At 43.1% G+C, this 20,743-nt stretch overlaps 1 protein-coding gene across 1 annotated transcript in view; it reads left to right on the top strand.

The window, feature by feature from the left end:
* Positions 1-638: 638 nt before the first annotated feature.
* Positions 639-20,743, top strand: part of LOC135522083 (cytosolic non-specific dipeptidase-like) — a 28,427-nt gene continuing 8,322 nt past the window's right edge. The window contains exon 1 of the mRNA XM_064948009.1: positions 639-690. Coding sequence (XP_064804081.1) covers positions 650-690 — 41 coding nt within the window. The 5' untranslated portion in view covers positions 639-649. The remainder of the gene's footprint in view (positions 691-20,743) is intronic.

Genomic DNA, 20,743 nt, shown 5'->3' with positions numbered 1-20,743 from the left:
TTTTACCCGTCACTCCAAGAAAGGTGTGGGGACAGCTATAAGAGTGTGGTATTGGAACCAGACTGGTTCTAACCCGACCTCTGTGGCTGCTCAGTGGGCGGGGTTTCCATCACAGTGGAATGAGTAGCAATCTGAGTCAGGGGACTTTCATGTGGTAATTCATCACCCACGTTAATCTACCAGCAAGACAATAACCCCAGGCACTAATCAAAATCCACAAAGAAATGGTTAATTGTCCATCAAATCAACATAGTGCAATGACCATCTCAGTCTTCGAACTTGAACCCCATTGAAAACCTGTAGTTTTAATTGTAAAGGGCAGTCCCATAAGCGCAGACGAAGGATATCAAGGATCTGGAAAGATTATGTATGGAGGAATGGTCCCTCCCAATGTGTTCTTCAATCTCATAAAATATTTTAGAAAAAGGCTAAGTGTCATCATCCTCACAAGGGGAGGGTGCTGGAGTATTGAAAACATGGGATCCAATCATTTTGACCCCTCCTTTTATTTTATTTTTTATTATTACTTATTTTATTACATCTTTCTCTGAGAAAAGTTATTAGTATAAAAGCATACAATATAGCTCAGTATTTGTACTGTTTGTTTCATACAGTATTTTTTGCTCATCTTTCTCAAGGGATGTAACGGATGTCGTCTGGAGATAGAGAGGAGGACCAAGGTGTAGCGTGGTAAGTGTTCATGTCTTTTTAATAAACAAACTGAACACTGGAACAAAACAATAAACGATGTGAACAAAATGAAACAGTACTGTGTGGCTCAAACACTCACACTGAAACAAACACCCACAAATCAAAAGTGAAATCCAGGCTACCTAAGTATGATACTCAATCAGGGACAACAATTGACAGCTGCCTCTGATTGAGCACAATACTAGGCCGAACTCAAAAACAAACATAGAAAAACAAACATAGACTGCCCACTCCAACTCACGCCCTGACCATACCAAAACAAAGACAAAAACAAGAACTAAGGCCAGAACGTGACAAGGGATCCAATAATTCCAGACCCCACTGTATATGAATTGTTGGAACATATAAATTACTTTTGTTATTACCTAACATGACTGTAAAGAACAAGTAGTAAAAAGAGCTTTACTTTGTTGGAGGGTTAAGGGGTTTATAAATCTATTCATAATCTAGATTACAAAATAACTTTTAGGGGACACATTTCATTAGTAAAGGAGCTGAGAGCTCACTTGACGATACCAAACATTGAGTTGAAGAGGAGAAGATAACTGAAATAAAATGTTCAGCTGAGGGCCGCGCACAGACCGTTGATGGGGATACTTCTTTACTAGAACCACTCCTGGGGTGGGTAGGAGGCTATATCAGCATATCATCACTAATGTAAACTAGATGATCATCTAGTTAGCTAGTCTATGCTGTCAACTTGGGAAAGATAGCATAGTGTTGTGGGAATTATGAAACTGTGTACAACGCAACCCCAATTTGAATCAATGAAACCCATTGATTTAAAAAAAAAAACTGTCTAACACTGGTTCACGCAGAGGTTATCATTCCAATTCTTATTGTGTGTTTTCATGTCGATAGTGGTGCGAGTCTGAGTGATAATAGGCAGTAGAAAACATTTCTCTATTACCCCTAATTTGTCATTCTTACCTTCTGTAAACTGTGTACGTGAACCTCACCATCATTTGGGATGCTGCAGAACTGCACGGCTATGCTACGTGACAGAGGTCGTGTTCCCCTGATAAGGCGAGGTGACGCAACAACCAATAAACAATGAAACAATTGAAATGACACGGACGACACGCACACACTCCCACTACTGAGACACCAGCAAGAATAAGCCAGACCTGGCAAGAATAAAGCCGTTACCTCGGCGATTTCCCTTCTAAATAGAATATTAAGATTAATGAAGATCGTAAGCAATAACACAAATGGTCGAAATTTGTAAAATGTTATTAGGAAGCAGAATTAAAAATACAATTGTGAATAGCCTTAATAGCACAACTAATATTATAGCATTGACAATATTGTTAACAGCATTAAGAGTAATGATTACTAGAAAATTATTATGGTAAAAACAGTTAAACATATAACAGAACATTCTTTATCATGCTTCTCACTAATAATAGTAGTAATAACAAATAATAATAATATCATTATAATAAGCAACTTTTTGTTCAATCTTTTATCCTATTGTTATTTGGGCCATTATTATTTAAGTGGTAATGCCCGAGAAGCGGGTGTTGCTCGTCAAGTGCCAGAAAACTGTGTCAATATGTCCTCCCAACACCGGCATTATTCCCGGGCATTATCACTTATATACAACGGTTTACCAACACATTCAAATAATAATTTATTCATACGATTTCATCCTTCCACAATATATAGTCCTGACCAAATCTAGGGTTGCTACCCAAGCCGGCTGGTCGTTCGTTCTAACTGTTTGTTTGCTAGAGAGCGACCTAGTCATTCAGTATTTTTGTTCTGTATCTATGGACGCGACCCAGTCTTTCATTCTAAATGTTCCTTTGCCGTACTGGCTGGCAACGGTCTTTTCCCTTGCTTGCTAGCTAGTCAACTACAGCTAATTTACAGTCACGTAAAAAAAAAAAAATTTAAACAGCGAAGTAGCTGCATTTGCGTTTGTTTAAGCTGTTTTCTAGTGACATTTATTTGGATACATCCATAACAATAAGCTAATGATGCACGATTTCACCTGGTAAAGAAAATGTGCTCTTTCGTCAGGACACTGTTGTTCAGAGGAGCTAGCCAACAACACAACTAACACAATCACTTCCAACTGAAGCTGGACAGACAGAAAACCAGCAGCACTTTGTTTAGTTTGACCTTTTTTCTATTGATATTTCTTTGTATATTTCAAAAGAAATTATGCTGATTCATGATTTCGACTGTGAAAAGCTGCATGCCTGTCTGTCTCATCCCGACACCTTCATTACTATAGGACAGCTGGAGATTGAATTTGAACATTGAAACAATGTTGTAAATGTCAGAGAGGCAGACAGCAAGGTTTATACAAATATCCACTGTTGAAAACTAAATGTTAGTCTTAAAGAAATGTGAGATAATGTCTAGATGATTTTTATAGTGGAGATTAAGTTTATACATTCCCTGGCTGGGCTGATGAGACAGTGGATTAAGCAGTCAGATGGAACAGAGTAAATGGGCATTTTAATGTCATAGATTTAGCCGATGATAACTTGTGGAATAGACACTGGCTGGAATGCGTTCAGGATTAGACCCACCTGTTGTATAATGCACTGCACACAATGTTCTGTCTTTCATATTTCACTGAACACAATTTCCTGTACATTGTGTCACAGTAAAAGGTCAATATCCCTCAGGAGTTCACACCCCCAAGGTCGTCATTGGTATTATTGTGGCCCTCTAAGGCTGCGTTTATACAGGCAGCCCAATTATGATGTTTTTTTCAGGTCTGAAAAAACATCTGATGTGAAAGTTCTAATGTGATTGGTCAAAAGACCAATTAGTGGAAAATAATATCAGAATTGGGCTGCCTGGCCCTCCCGGGTGGTGCAATGGTTAAGGACGCTGTACTGCAGTGCCAGCTGTGCCACCAGAGACTCTGGGTTCGCGCCCAGGCTCTGTCAAAACCGGCCGCAACCAGGAGGTCCGTGGGGCGACGCACAATTGGCCTAGCGTCGTCCGGGTCAGGGAGGGTTTGGCTGGTAGGACAGATATCCTTGTCTCATCGCGCACCAGCGACTCCTGTGGCGGGCAGGGCGCAGTGCGTGCTAACCAGGTTGCCAGGTGCACGGTGGTTCCTCCGACACATTGGTGCGGCTGGCTTCCGGGTTGGATGCGTGCTGTGTTAAGAAGCAGTGCGGCTTGGTTGGGTTGTGTATCGGAGGACGCATGACTTTCAACCTTCGTCTCTCCCGAGCCCATACGGGAGTTGTAGCGATGAGACAAGATAGTAGCTACTAACAATTGGATACCACGAAATTGGGGAGAAAAAGGGGTAAAATTCAACTAAAAAAACTAAAACTAAAAAAAAGAATTGGGCTGCCTGTGTAAATGCAACCTAAGAGTGGGAAATCAACTTACATCCAAATATTTTCATATTAGATTGAGGTTATTATTTACACAAATACATGTACAACAATGGAGCACTTTGGCAATTTCCAATAAAACGGAATTGCAGTGCAGCTTACATAGATATAAGAAAATGAACATGATTCAAAGAGGCACACATTAATAAAAACAGTTAACTTTGAATAACAACCTCATCTAGTGTCCGTTTGAAAGCCTAACAAATTATGGAATTGGGCTTTTTTTCTCAGTTCCATGATCCATGAGTCGGTGATGAGCATGAATGCAAAATGAAGGTAATTTGTAGTGTCGATGCTACTTTTAAATATCTAGAATTTATTTTATAGCAGGAAGTTTTAAAAAACTGAAACCCATTTAAAGGGATACTTCTGGATTTTTAGCAATGAAGCCCATTATCTACTTCAAATTTGAAGTTTTAATGCCACAGTGAAATTCCTTTCTTGCAAACTCAAAAACCAACAATACCATAATCAATAACAATATATTACTAGAAAGAAGAAGATGAGAAATAAGAATAAGAAATATGAAATACACAATAAAGTCATTAAGTAAGAATGTATTGTGGTATCCCAGGAGGTCTACCCCAGGGGACGATAATAGAGGGGAGGTACATGAGGCGACGTTGGCTCCCTCTGCTGGGAATACGGGAGCTGGGCACCCCGACACGGACAGCGCTCAGTGGAGGTAATTAGAGGAAAGTGCCAACCAGCCGTGGAGGCCAAATAATAGGAGCAAGGAGGCACACCGCAGGAGAGAACGGGGAGAGACCAACACCAAGCCACAGTAGAGAAGAAGGACCAAGCCAAACCTAAGTGATTTTCTTTGTTATGTTTATTTTCTGTCTTAGAAGAGTTGTTTTTGTCGACTAACACTTCCCTGTCTCTGTGTCAATCTCTGCACACTCAACCAAACACCCCACAGTTTACCACAGTATATACAAGAAATATTTAGAAAGTCAGTTCCAATACTATATTTACATGTTTAGGGATACTGTAGCGGTGGAGGTAGATATGTATAGGGGTAACAGGATATAAGATAAACAGAGTAGCAGCAGCTTGCATGTCAGTGGGTGTGTGTGCGGGTGTATAGAGTCAGTATAAATGTATGTGCATATTATGTGTGAGTGTTTGTGTGTGTTGGAGTGACAGTGAGTGTGTAGGGCCCAGTGAGTGTGCATAGAAGCAATGCAAAATACTGAAATAAACGGTCAGTAAAGATACAAGGTTAACTCGGTCTGTGTAGCTATTTTGTTAGCTATTTATTAGTTGTATTTCTTGGAGATAGAAGCTGTTCAAGAGCCTGTTGGTGTCAGATTTGATGCACCGGTACCTCTTGCTGTGTGGCAGCAGAGAAAATAGTCAATGTGTCACGGATCCCTCCAGTACTGTTGCTCTTTCCAAGCACCAGTTTCGGAGGTCTATGTCACCGGCCTCCAAGAACTGAATTGTGTTCATTACGCACACCTGGTACCCATTCATCCTTGATTTTATATTGTATAAATGTGCCTTCTGTTCACCATTGAGGTTTCGATTATTGTTCCAATGTCCGTTGGTTGTGTGAGTACCTGTGCTGTGTTTTGGCTTTCGTGCCGCTTGTATTGCTCAGATGATTATGGGTCTCGTCTCGTGTGGTATCATTGTGTGCGCTTGTATATTTATTTGAGGTACTCCTCGCTCTTTTGTTTTGGTCTCAACCTTGTGTTTTGTACACATGTTTGGTCTTTGTCCCTGTGCCTTTACATGGCACACTGTAATTTGGGTAAATAAAAAAAACTTACGCATTCCTGCGCCTGTCTCCCGATCCCTTTATACCAACGTGACACAATGGTTGGGGTCATTAACGATTTTCCGGGCCTGGGTGGCAGGGAGCTTGGCCTCAATGATGTACCCGTCTGTCCGCACAACCCGCTGAAGCGACATGCGATCGAGGGCGGTGCTACTGGCATACCGCCCTCTCTGCGGATGACTTTGTCAACCACAAAAGTTTGACAACATCCGCTACTCATTCACTCAATTGGCATGCTGGCTGCAGGAATGTCAACCGGAGCTGTTGCCAGAGAATTTAATGTTAATTTCTCTACCATAAGCCGCCTCCAATGTCGTTTTAGAGAATTTGTCAATTACATCCAACCAGCCTCACAACCGCAGACCACGTGTAACCACGTCAGGCCAGGACCTCCACATGGGCTGATCTGAAGCCAGCCACCCGGACAGCTGATGAAACTGAGGAGTATTTCTGTCTGTAATAAAGCCCTTTGTCTGTAATAAAGCCCAGTCATGTGAAATCCATAGATTAGGGCCTTCTGAATGTATTTCAATTGACTAATTTCCTTATATGAACTGTAACTCAGTAAAATTGTTGAAATTGCTGCATGTTGCATTTTATATTTTTGTTCAGAATATTTACATGAATATGTACAGTACTTTAAAATACCTGTATAAAAGTGAGTTATCACAAAATACACTATTTACAGACACACAATCATTAGACATATGAACTAATCAGGGATGATCCAACCTGCTCTTAAGGAGCCACATGGTGTACAAGCCCTTGTGCAAGCCTTTGTTCAAGCCCAGTTCTACATGTTTATACTAATAAGCTGATTAGGTGTGGTAGAACAGGGCTTGAACATGAATCCTGCTCACTCTGTTTGTCTCTCAGAGAATGGGTGGCCACCCCTTATAAGAATACCGTAACATATGACAAACTGCTGGGAAACACCTGTAAAAACATGTCACTAGACAAGTACAAAAGCACACCAAAATTAAACACAAAATACAAATTATTGAATTACAAGTCATACATTGAATATGAATTGAAACTTTAGCTAATGTAATAAGTAATGCTTTTAAACAATATGCCTATATTTTCAAGAAGATCAACACAACTTCCACTTAGTTATCTCTGTGATGTCAGCAACTGCCTTTGGCGAGGAACATACTGGTAACATGCTTTCAGTTCCTGAAAGACAAAATGTCACACCCTGATCTGTTTCACATGTCTTTGTGCTTGTTTCCACCCCCTCCAGGTGTCGCCCATCTGCCCAATTATCCCCTGTGTATTTATACCTGTGTTCTCTGTTTGTCTATTGCCAGTTTCTTGACAGGTCTTTCCAGCATATCTTCCCGTTCCTCAAGTTCTGTTTCCTAGTTTTTCCCGGTTCTGATCATTCTGCCTGCACTAACCCCGAGCCTGTGCCTGCCTGACTCTGACCTGATTATGAACTTCTGCCCACCCTAACCCTGAGCCTGCCTGTCGTCCTGTACCTGCCTGACTCTGACCTGGTTACAAACCTCTGCCTGTCCTTGACCTGCCCCCAAAGTACCTGTTACATTTTGACTGGAAATGTATCCAATTCACAAACTTATCAAGTGAACATCCCTGGTCATCCCTACTGCCACTGATCTGGCAGACTCATTAAACACAAATGCTTTGATGTCTGAGTGTGCCCCTTGCTATGCGTCAATTAAAAAATAAAATTGTGCCGTCTGGTGTGAAATAATTTGTACTTTTACTTTTGATACTTAAGTATATTTTAGCAATTCCATTTACTTTTGATACTTAAGTATATTTAAAACCAAATACTTTTAGACTTAATACTCAAGTAGTGTTTTACTGAGTGACTCACTTTAACTTGAGTCATTTTCTACTAAGGTATCAAGTATGACAATTGAGTACTTTTTCCACTACAGTTCCTAGTCCATTGTTGCCAATTTAGCAACTTTGTTTTCAGAGCCCTCTAGTGATTTTTATTGGTTAAAGAGACTAACTGTAACGACGTTCTTCGTTTGTCGAAAGAGAGTCGGACCGAAATGCAGCGTGTTTGTTACTCATGTTTATTAGTGAAAACAAATAACAAAACTATACATGAAATAACGAATAAATACAAAACAACAAAACGGAACGTGAAACCAATTACAGCCTGACTGGTGAAACACAGAGACAGGAACAATCACCCACGAAATACAAAGCGAAACCCAGGCTACCTAAATACGGTTCCCAATCAGAGACAACGAGAATCACCTGACTCTGATTGAGAACCGCCTCAGGCAGCCAAACCTATGAAACACACACCCCTAATCAGCTACAATCCCAATAACTAAAAAACCCCACAAAATACAACAAACAATAAACCCATGTCACACCCTGGCCTGACCAACTAATTAACTAAAACACAAAATACTAAGACCAAGGCGTGACCGAACCCCCCCTAAGGTGCGGACTCCCGAACGCACCTCAAAACCATAGGGAGGGTCCGGGTGGGCGTCTGTCCATGGTGGCAGTTCCGGCTCCGGACGTGGACCCCACTTCATAAATGTCATTGTTCCTCCCCTTCGCGTCCTGGGATGATCCACCCTCGCCGCCGACCATGGCCGAATAGTCCTCACCCAGAAACCTACATAACAGAGGAGCAGCTTGTGACTGAGGGGCAGCTCGGGACTGAGGCAGCTCGGGACTGAGGGGCAGCTCGGGACTGAGGGGCAGCTCGGGACTGAGGGCAGCCGGGACTGAGGAAGCAGCCCAGCACTGAGAAGAAGCCCAGTACCGAGAAGAAGCCCAGTACCGAGATGAAGCCCAGCCAGGCAGTTGAATCCGGCAGATCCTGGTTGACTGGCGGATCCTGGCTGACTATCAGATCTGGCAGATCCTGGCTGACTGGCGGATCCTGGCTGACCGGCGGATCCTGGCTGACTGGCTGATCCTGGCTGACTGGCAGATCTGGCAGATCCTGGCTGACTGGCGGATCTGGAAGGGTCTGGTTGACTGGCAGATCTGGAAGAGTCTGGTTGACTGGCAGATCTGGAAGAGTCTGGTTGACTGGCAGATCTGGAAGAGTCTGGTTGACTGGCAGATCTGGAAGAGTCTGGCTGACTGGCAGATCTGGAAGAGTCTGGTTGACTGGCAGATCTGGAAGAGTCTGGTTGACTGGCAGATCTGGAAGAGTCTGGTTGACTGGCAGATCTGGAAGAGTCTGGTTGACTGGCAGATCTGGAAGAGTCTGGCTGACTGGCAGATCTGGAAGAGTCTGGCTGACTGGCAGATCTGGAAGAGTCTGGTGACTGGCAGATCTGGAAGAGTCTGGTTGACTGGCATATCTGGAAGAGTCTGGCTGACTGGCAGATCTGGAAGAGTCTGGCTGACTGGTAGATCTGGAAGAGTCTGGCTGACTGGCGGATCTGGAAGTGTTTGGCTGTCTGGCGGATCTGGAAGAGTCTGGCTGACTGGCAGATCTGGAAGAGTCTGGCTGACTGGCAGATCTGGAAGAGTCTGGCTGACTGGCAGATCTGGAAGAGTCTGGCTGACTGGCAGATCTGGAAGAGTCTGGCTGACTGGCAGATCCTGGCAGAACTGGACTGGCTCTGGCTGCTTCATGCTGACTGACGGCTCTGGCTGCTCCATGGAAGAGCTGGCTGACTGGCGGCTCTGGCTGATCCATGCAGACTGGCAGCTCTGGCTGCTCCATGCAGACTGGCAGCTCCTTGCAGACTGGCAGCTGTAGCTGCTCCATGTAGACTGGCAGCTCCTTGCAGACTGGCAGCTCTAGCTGCTCCAGGCAGACTGGCAGCTCTGGCTGCTCCAGGCAGACTGGCAGCTCCTTGCAGACTGGCAGCTCTAGCTGCTCCATGCAGACTGGCAGCTCTGGCTGCTTCATGCAGACTGGCAGCTCCTTGCAGACTGGCAGCTCTAGCTGCTCCATGCAGACTGGCAGCTCTTTGCAGATTGGCAGCTCCTTGCAGACTGGCAGCTCTAGCTGCTCCATGCAGACTGGCAGCTCCTTGCAGACTGGCAGCTCCATGCAGACTGGCAACTCCATGCAGACTGGAAACTCCATGCAGACTGGCAACTCTGGCTGCTCCAAGCAGACTGACAGCTCTGGCTGCCCCATGCAGACTGACAGCTCTAGCTGCTCCATGCAGGCTGGCAACACTGGATGCTCCATGTAGACTGGCAGCTCTAGCTGCTCCATGCAGACTGACAGCTCTGGCTGCCCCATGCAGACTGGCAGCTCTGGCTGCTCTATGCAGACTGACAGCTCTGGCTGCTCCATACAGGCAGGAGGCTCCGGCAGCGCTGTAGAGGAGGAAGGCTCTAGAACCGCTGAACAGGCGGGAGACTCCGACAGCGCAGGAGAGGGAGAAAGCGCTGGCTGCGCTGAACAGGCGAGGCGCACTGAAGGCCTGATGCGTGGTGCTGGCACTGGTGGTATTTGGCCGAGGACACGCACAGGAAGCCTAGTGCGGGGAACTGCTACCGGAGGGCTGGGGTGTGGAGGTGGTACTGGATAGAGGACAGGCACAGGAAGACTGGTGCGGGGAGCTACCATCGGAGGACTAGTGTGTGAAGGTGGCACAGGATGGACTGGACCGTGAAGGTGTACTGGAGAGCCTGAGAGCAGGACTGGCACAGGACGTGCAAGGCTAGGTAGGTACACAGGAGGCTTAGTGCGTGAGGCTGGCACATTTTTCGCCAGCCGACTAACACGTAACTCAGGACTAGTATGGAGCGCTGACCCAGGTGCCATTAAATCCCCGACACGCTCCGTCGGACGAATATTGTACCTAAAGCACCAAACTAGCAACTCCCTCATTAATTTCTCCTCCAATTTCCCCATTAACTCCTTCACAGTCTCTGCTTCGCTCACCTCCAACACCGATTCTGGTCTCCTCCTTGGCTCTTCACGATAAACAGGGAGAGTTGGCTCAGGTCTGTCTCCTGACTCAGCCACTCCCCCTCTGAGCCCCCCACAAGAAATTTTGGGGCTTCGCTCTGCGCCGCCGTGTCTTTTTTCCGACTCCATTCTCCTATAGCCCTCTTCGCACTGCTCCAGCGAATCCCAGGCGGGCTCCGGCACTCTCTCTGGGTCGGCCGCCCACCTGTCTATTTCTTCCCACGTCGTAATATCCATACTGTACTCCATTCTGGGCTGCTCCTGTTTCCATCCACGTCGCCGTGCTGCCTCCTCATACCAGCGCCTCTCCACTTCAGCCGCTTCTAGTTCCTCCTTAGGGCGGCGATATTCACCAGGCTGAGCCCAGGGTCCTTTTCCTTCCAGCTCCTGTTTCCTCTTCGCCTGCTGCACCTTTGGGCGGCTACACTCCCCTGGTTTAGCCCAGGGTCCTCTCCCGTCAAGGATTTCCTCCCATGTCCAGAAATCCTTAATACGCGGCTCCTCTTTGGGCTGCTCCTCTTTGGGCTGCTCCTGCCTGTTGACACGCTGCTCGGTCCGTGTGTGGTGGGTGATTCTGTAACGACGTTCTTCGTTTGTCGAAGAGAGTCGGACCGAAATGCAGCGTGTTTGTTACTCATGTTTATTAGTGAAAACAAATAACGAAACTATACATGAAATAACGAATAAATACAAAACAACAAAACGGAACGTGAAACCAATTACAGCCTGACTGGTGAAACTAACACAGAGACAGGAACAATCACCCACGAAATACAAAGCGAAACCCAGGCTACCTAAATACGGTTCCCATCAGAGACAATGAGAATCACCTGACTCTGATTGAGAACCGCCTCAGGCAGCCAAACCTATGAAACACACACCCCTAATCAGCTACAATCCCAATAACTAAAAAACCCCACTAAATACAACAAACAATAAACCCATGTCACACCCTGGCCTGACCAACTAATTAACTAAAACACAAAATACTAAGACCAAGGCGTGACACTAACTACTTTTCAGGCTGCCTTTGGGGAGTTTTGCCACAGAGATTTCCTATGGTTTTAATAGCATTTAGGGACTTTTCTCACTCAATTCTGCCGCAAACGGGATTGTGAGAAGCTGTCTGCAACAGCAACGGGTCTGCAGCTGTGCTGCAGAAAGGCAAATTGGTGCTGTGGTGTTGTTGCGGTAATGGCTCAATGTAATCTCGTGTTTCTAGAGACAGATCAAGGAGCCAATAGCATTTCTCACTGAAATATTGAGAGCTTCAAGTTCCTCAGTGTCCACATTACTAAGGACCTATCATGGTCCAAACACACCAATACAGTCGTGCCACGTGAATGACAACACCACTTCCCCCTCAGGAGGCTGAAAAGATTTGTGGTTCAGGCAACACTGACCTAGTCTCGAAAAAGTCTACTAGATAAGCTACCTACCATCACAAGATAGTTAGTAGAAATCCCCACAAAGTGAAATCACCAGATAGAAATATAGTGTTTTGAGCGATATTCTTTTCAAGAGTTGTAATTTTTTTGGTTTGAAGATTATTTTGTTTCATGACAGCGAAAGTGTTTATCAACAGCACAGGCCAGGGTGTGGCATGGGTTTTTTGTATGTGGTGTGTTTTGTATTGGGATTGTAGCTTAGTGGGGTGTTCTAGATAAGTCTATGGCTGTCTGAAGTGGTTCTCAATCAGAGGCAGTTGTTTATCGTTATCTCTGATTGGGAACCATATTTAGGCAGCCATATTCTTTGAGTGTTTCGTGGGTGATTGTCCTTATGTCCCTGTTCTGTGTTTATTTACACAAGTATAGGCTGTTTCGGTTTTTGTTACGTTCATTGTGTTTGTAGTGTTTGTAATTGATTCGTGTTCACGTTTGTTTATTGAACATGGATCGTAATCTACACGCCGCATTTTGGTCCGACTCTCCTGAGACGGAATCTAAAACAAAAATCCAGAAAATACCATTGTATGATTTTTAAGTAATTAATTTGCATTTTATTGCATGATGTAAGTATTTGATACATCAGAAAAGCAGAACTTAAAATTTGGTACAGATACCTTTGTTTCAGTGTATCAAATACTTGTTTTCCCCACTGTATATATACCGCCAGTTGCCCATCCCTGTTTTAGAATGTGTATTGGCATATTCTTCTCGCTCGTGGAACTATAAGTTTTTTAATGCAGTCAAATGTCGATACCTAAGGTATTTTAATGGAAATGTTATTATTTATGTTAGAGATACTATTATTCCTGTTATGAACTTGTTTCTTCGTGAAGAGTTTTATCATATTGAGACGCTATTTCATGTAAATATGTTATTCTAACATCCATATTCTAGCTTTTATTTGATGAATATATGTTAACTACAGTACTGTTGCTAGCAGTTTTTATGGAGTCAGTGTCTTGTTTACATTGAGAATTGAGAACTTTTACCGGTAACTTTAACATTCTATGTAAGATCCTGTGCAGCTCTAGGCAGATTTTTTTTTTAAATGTATCGCTTGATTCTTATTTATTTTTAATACATTTTCAAATATGACTAAAACCCTGTTTTTCTTTGTCATTATGTGGTTTCGTGTGTAGATTGATGAAGGAAAAAAATGATATTTCATCCATTTTAGAATAAAGCTGTAACATAACAAAATGTGGAAAAGGTAAAGTGGTATGAATACTTTCCGAATGCACTCTATGTACAACAATGAAATGATAATCAACTCCTCAAATCCATATGAACAAAGTAGCTGTCCATAGGTCCAAAATGGCCAAAAATGGCCAAAACCATCCTTAGGTAGGTCTGTTCTGTCATTATTGAAACATCCATTACATCCTTGCTCTCTTCAGGAGACCCACTATGAGTAATTGGAGCATGCCATCTTGTGGTGACAGCCTACCCACAGGTGATGAAAAGTATAGAAAAATGTTTGCTGTACAAAGTCGGCCTACAGCCAGTGAGAAAAGTTCCCTGCTACAAAATCAAATAGTTTTCCCCCACAGATGCTACCAGGCCTCACTAGGGAGTGTACTCTGAGCATGCGCTGACCAACCGAGAAGTGTCTTAACTGATATTTTCAACCTCTCCCTGTCTGAGTCTGTAATACCAACATGTTTCAAGCAGACCACCATAGTCCCTGTGCCCAAGAACACGTCTGTAGCCATAAAGTGCTTTGAAAGGCTGGTCATGGCTTACATCAACACCATCCCATCCCTAGACCCACTCCAATTTGCATACTGCCCCAACAGATCCACAAATGACGCAATCTCTATTCCACTCCACACTGCCCTTCCCAAGCTGGACAAAAGGAACACCTATGTGAGAATGCTATTCATTGACTACAGCTCAGCGTTCAACACCATAGTGCCCTCAAAGCTCATCACGAAACTAAGGACCCTGGGACTAAACACCTCCCTCTGCAACTGCATCCTGGACTTCCTGGCGGGCCACCCCCAGGTGGTAAGGGTAGGTAGCAACACATCCGCCACGCTGATCCTCAACACGGGGGCCCCTCAGGGGTGCATGCTCAGTCCCCTCCTGTACTCCCTGTTCACCCATGACTGCACGGCCAGGCACGACTGCAACACCATCATCAAGTTTGCTAATGACACAACAGTGGTAGGCCTGATCACTGACAATGATGAGACAGCCTATAGGGAGGAGGTCAGAGACCTGGCCGTGTGGTGCCAGGACAACAACCTCTCCCTTAACGTGAACAAGACTAAGGAGATGATTGTGGACCACAGAAAAAGGAGGACCGAACACGCCCCCATTCTCATCGACGGGGCTGTAGTGGAGCAGATTGAGAGCTTCAAGTTCCTTGGTGTCCACATCACCAACAGACTGACATGGTCCAAGCACACCAAGACAGTCGTGAAGAGGGCATGACAAAACCTATTGCCCCTCAGGAGACTGAAAAGAATTGGCATTGGTTCTCAGATCCTCAAAAGTTTCTAAAGCTGCACCATCAAGAGCATCCTGACTGGTTGCATCACTGACTGGTATGGAAACTGCTCGACCTCCGACCACAACGCTCAACAGAGGGTAGTGCGTACAGCCCAGTACATCCCTAGGGCCAAGCTTCTTGCCATTCAGGACCTCTGTACCAGGCGGTATCAGAGGAAGGCCCTAAAAATTGTCAAAAACTCCAGCCACCCTAGTCATAGACTGTTCTCTCTGCTACCGACGGCAAGCGGTACCGGAGCGCCAAGTCTAGCTCCAAGATGCTTCTAAACAGCTTCTACACCCAAGCCATAAGACTCCTGAACATCTAATCAAATGACTACCCAGACTATTTGCATTGCTCCCCCCTCTCTTTTACGCTGCTTCTACTCTCTGTTATCATCTATGCATAGTCACTTTAATAGCTCTACCTACATGTACGTATTACCTCAATTACCTCGACTAACCGGTGCTCCCACATATTGACTCTGCACAGGTACTCCCTGTATATAGCCTCTATTGTTATTTTACTGCGGCTCTTTAATTATTTGTTACTTTTATATCTTAATCTTATTTTGGGGAGGGGGGGGTTACTGCATTGTTGGTTAAAGGCTTGTAAGTAAGCATTTCACGGTAAGGTGAAATGTTGTATTCGGCACATGTGACAAATAAAATGTAGTAAACTGGATAGATTTTTGATTGACTTTATCAACAACTGCTCAAAGTTTTGTTCACCAGGAAATTCCTATTGCATTAGCCTAGAATGCTGACCAAAAAAGTATGTTTATTTATAAACTAGAATTATTTAAATATTATTGATTTCGAAATTGGGATAAATAGTAGTACAGCAACATCTTCCATCCTGGCAATAAGATACGGTTACAAGCCATATCCTTCATTCGTCACCGCAGTGCCAACAAATAGTCATAGTATCGTTTCGACTTTAAGGAGAAAATTGAACTTACCACTGAACCTCAAATAGGACCCATTCTGGCTAGGTAGGCCTATGTGTTTTGTTGACCTTGAATCAGATAAAGAAACGCTAGAAAATGGGAATGAGAGAGAGAACTATGAAACACAAAGAACGATACAGGGCAAAGTAGGCCAAATCAAACAGTTTTCTGGTTAAAAATCCAAACTTTTGAGGGAAGGTAAACCCTTATTTTCAAACCTTTTAGGATAAATAAATGTCTTGTATGCCAGTTTTAAAGGGTCCTTGATCTTGCTATTTTTAATTAATCTGATTTTCAGCTCTGTAAATAAAGTAGTGATGAGGTGCATGCTTTATTTCCTTGCGTTTAAACTCAAAGGAATGCGCTTAATCTGTTTCTATAGAAACACTCTACATCACAAGCACACACTCACACACACACACAAGACTGCTAAAATAGACTAGAGTACACCGTGTGTTGGTGTTGTCACAAGTGTAATATTGTTATGCATTTTCATTTGAAGAATCACTCCAGGCTCCTTTTCACCTCATTTATCACCTGATTTACTTAACACAAGGCACAACTCAACAGGGGGTCCAGGTACTGTAGACATGACATGGTACAAGTGGGGGAATTGACCTTTCCACTTTTGTCCTCTATTGTTCTCACAAGCAAGGGGAGATGCCAATGACATCAGAGTAAGTGCATCAGACCAAGTCCTTAAATGGCCAACTCTTTAAGTTTCCAGTTGTGTATAAAAAAACTCAAACTCAAAACATGTTATTTTACCCTTGTGTACATGACAGTATTTATACTTGGGGTATTGTTTTTCAACGGGAGAAGGTCAAAAATAGCTGGATTGCATCTATAACTTATTTTAAGCTGTTTGGCTGTGTTTACACAGGCAGCCCATTTGAAATCTTTAGCACATTTTTTGAGAAGCATCCAGCTGCAGATGATGTTGGCTGAAGCTACCTAGTCTGTGAATATCAAAGTGCATGCGCATGCGTCTCAGATGGTGTTGGCTGAAGCTACCTAGTCTGTGAATATCAAAGTGCATGCGCATGCGTCTCAGATGGTGTTGGCTGAAGCTACCTAGTCTGTGAATATCAAAGTGCATGCGCATGCGTCTCAGATGGTGTTGGCTGAAGCTACCTAGTCTGTGAATATCAAAGTGCATGCGCGTGCGTCTCAGATGGTGTTGGCTGAAGCTACCTAGTCTGTGAATATCAAAGTGCATGCGCGTGCGTCTCAGATGGTGTTGGCTGAAGCTACCTAGTCTGTGAATATCAAAGTGCATGTGCATGCGTCTCAGATGGTGTTGGCTGAAGCTACCTAGTCTGTGAATATCAAAGTGCATGTGTCAGATGCTACCTAGTCTGTGAATATCAGATGGTGTTGGCTGAAGCTACCTAGTCTGTGAATATCAAAGTGCATGCGCGTGCGTCTCAGATGGTGTTTTTGCATCTCCGAAGGTGCGTTCGTGTGCTACCTGAACTCGAGCCGTAACATAGTAGACGTTTTCTTGTATCCTTCCATTTCATATATGTGACATTTCTATGATATGTCTACTCTTGTAGCTGTCCCTACAATTTGTATGATATGTTTCAAATCTGTGCCTAATGGTAGTTAGGTGTCAGCGTTCGTATCATAGAGGTCAAAATTGGGAGAGTGAGCTGATTGTTCAGGATTATTTTAGTTTTGTCATACAATGTCAATACCATACTTGTACTTTTTTGGTGAAAATCACTACAATGAGTCTAAACAAAGCTTCAGCTGTCACCTTGACAAATTGGCTACACTAGCTATCTAGAAGCTAGCTCTCTGGCAACATTCAACATAATTTCTCAGCTCACATGTCTCACAGCATCTGTGTCCTGAGAAGGTATATAAAGGAGCCAGACCCTATTGAAATATTTGGCATACCTGATATCTATGATCTTTTCAGTAATGTGTAAACAGCAACAACAACAAAAAGCCCATGGAATCGGATCTTTTGAGTTCATATTTTATCTACTTTAGATGCTCAGATTTTTTGCTCTGAAGTGTTTTTTGCACATGACCTGGCATTACTAAGACAACTACTCCCACATTCAAAGGAACAATGAAAAAAAAACATTGCATCTGTGTGCTACGTCAGTGTGCATATGCAAATCTGATATGGGTCACATGCTGTGTTTACACAGGCAGCCCAATTCTGATATTTCTTCACTAATTGGTCTTTTGGCCAATCAGATCAGAAACATTTTTGATGTGAAAAGATCTGATGTGATTGGTCAAAAGAACAATTAGAGGGAAAAATATCAGAATTGGGCTGCCTCTGTAAACACAGCCATATAAAACTGAGTGTAGACAGTCAGAAAAAAAGATTGGATATGGAGAAACAAATCTGAATTGGGTTCTGAAGGTGGCTGTGTTAACACAGTGTCTGTGACATCTGTAGAGTTGTCTGAATCCCAGTGGGATAGGCTACTGTGAAACATCTATAAAGTTGGGAGGACTGAGGACACCAAAGAGCAGGAAGCAATGTTCCTATTTTTATATGCACCAATTGTCCAACGGTCATGCAGGATAATGGGATTATACTTGGTTTTCCTATTAGTTGGTTTCTTAATTGGTGTCCATACTGTGCGCACAGCGTGACCACGAGGGATTCCCTCAATTGTGTCGGCCATTATTGGTGGTGATTATTCTGCATCAACAGGCAATACAGTTATGCAAAAGTTACATTATTGACTTCAATGAGAGATTTGTGCTAAAATGTGATTCATGCTCAGAAATCTTAAATGAGTATTCGACCCTGTAGATGTTTTGGTAATTAGACCGCTATTTAGATTTTGTAGGCCAGCTCCCGAAATGACTCTCAACAATGTTGTATGCAAGGATTCCTTTGTCCTCTCAGGAATTCTTCCTTTTATGTGTTGCTATCACCGAGCCTCCATCTTGACACGTCTGGGAAGCATACAGTGCCTTGCGAAAGTATTCGGCCCCCTTGAACTTTGCGACCTTTTGCCACATTTCAGGCTTCAAACATAAAGATATAAAACTGTATTTTTTTGTGAAAAATCAGCAACAAGTGGGACACAATCATGAAGTGGAATGACATTTATTGGATATTTCAAACTTTTTTAACAAATCAAAAACTGAAAAATACTGTATGAAAAAGATTCCAGCACTACAATAACTACAATAACAAGACATTTTTGCAAACTTACCTGTTGTGTATATTGTCTGAATTGAAGAGGTGAATTGTTTATTCCTCTGCTGTGCTTGGGTAGGAGGTGGGGGGTTTGAATTTCAAAAAAAGCTGCATCTCGGAAGCACTAATTATCATGGGTGTTGGGTGGGGACAACGTTTCTAATTGATCAATACTGGTATGGTCCAGGTGAAGGTCACGATAGAAGGACATTTCAGCGCCTTCATTTCTGTCCTGAGGACTGAGGAGACATTGTGAGGTTGATGTAGGTTCAGGCATTATTTAGTCCAGGGGCCTCATTTAGCAAAGGTGTGCTTTAATTAGCAAAATGTATTAAATGTTACAAATTCTAGCTAGGTGGCTAAGTGGCCAATGTTAGCTAGGCTAGGGGTTAGAGGTTAGGGTTAATGTTAGGGTTAAGTTTAGGAGTTAGGTGAAAGGGTTAGGGTTAGGGGAGGGGTTAGCTAAAAGGTTAAGGTCAGGGTTAGGGGAAGGGTTAGCTAATATGCTAAGCAGTTGCAAAGTAGCTAAAAAGTAGTAAGTACTAATTAGCAAAAATGCTAAAGTTGTCTGTGATGAGAGATTCAAAATGTGTTATAAGCCCACCCAATGAGATTCGAACTCATAAGCTGTCACGTTCTGACCTTAGTTCTTTTGTTATGTCTTTGTTTTAGTATGGTCAGGGCGTGAGTTGGGTGGATTGTCTATGTTCCTTTTTCTATGTTGTGTTTTGCGTTTGGCCTGGTATGGTTCTCAACTAGAGGCAGGTGTCGTTAGTTGTCTCTGATTGAGAATCATACTTAGGTAGCCTTTTCCCACTTGTGATTCGTGGGTGATTATTTTCTGTCTTTGTGTATGTCACCTTTCAGAACTGTTTAGTTTAGTTTCGGTCACATAGACACAGCAGATGTTTTTGCAGGTGTTACGAAATGCTTGTGCTTCTAGTTCTGACAGTGCAGCGATATCTAACAAGCAATCTAAAATTCCACAACAACTACCTAATACACACAAATCTAAGTAAAAGGATGGAATAAGAATATGTACATATAAATATATGGATGAGCAATGACCAAGCAGCATAGGAAAGATGCAATAGATTATATAAAATACAATATATACATAGGCATTAGTTACAAATGAGAATTTCTATTGGGCAAATTCAGGTATGTTTAGCCCCGTTTCGTCCCATTTGCTTCATTCACTAGTGCCAAAGTGATTGTAAAAAACTGTAAATGTCATACGTGCAGCCCTCTAAATGATTGTCTCAACCCAAAGTGGTCCCCTTACAAAAAATAGTGAGTAACACTGGTCTACACAATGGTGCTACCCGCTGTTGAGGCTACTGTAGACTTTCACTGCAAAACAGGGTGTTTTAATCAATTATTTGTTGACATTTACAGTGCATTCAGAAAGTATTCAAACCCCTTGACTTTTTCCACATTTTGTTATGTTCAGGGTTGGGGAGTAACGGATTACATTACAAAAAAACAGTAACTGTAATCCGTTACATTAACAGCAAAAATATTGTAATTAGATTACCAATACTTTTGAAAAACTAGATAATTACTTCAAGGATTACTTTTAAATTCAGAAAGGATGTTAGCGAAACAAATTCTTTGACACTTCTCTGTTTTCTTAATGACATTCAAATCAGCAAATGTGTTTGATGGGTCTCGGGAAAAGAGCTGGAGTAGGTTTTTGTAGGCCACAGTCCAAACTATGTCTTTCAATGGTGCGACTGCTGTCGGCATCCAAGGATTATCCAACTTGAATAAACACTTGGAGATAAAGATGACAGCAGTGTTGTAGTCTACAGCATATGGATATCACTTATTATTGATATTTACATAGTGCATTGATGTGAATCACACTGCTGCTCTCTCATGTAGCTATTTGTGTCTTAAGGATTGTGGTTGTTGT

The sequence above is a fragment of the Oncorhynchus masou genome, chromosome 30 (assembly GCF_036934945.1).
Source record: "Oncorhynchus masou masou isolate Uvic2021 chromosome 30, UVic_Omas_1.1, whole genome shotgun sequence".
In the NCBI taxonomy this organism is placed as follows: Eukaryota; Metazoa; Chordata; class Actinopteri; order Salmoniformes; family Salmonidae; genus Oncorhynchus; species Oncorhynchus masou.
This window is presented reverse-complemented; position numbering and strand designations above follow the sequence as displayed.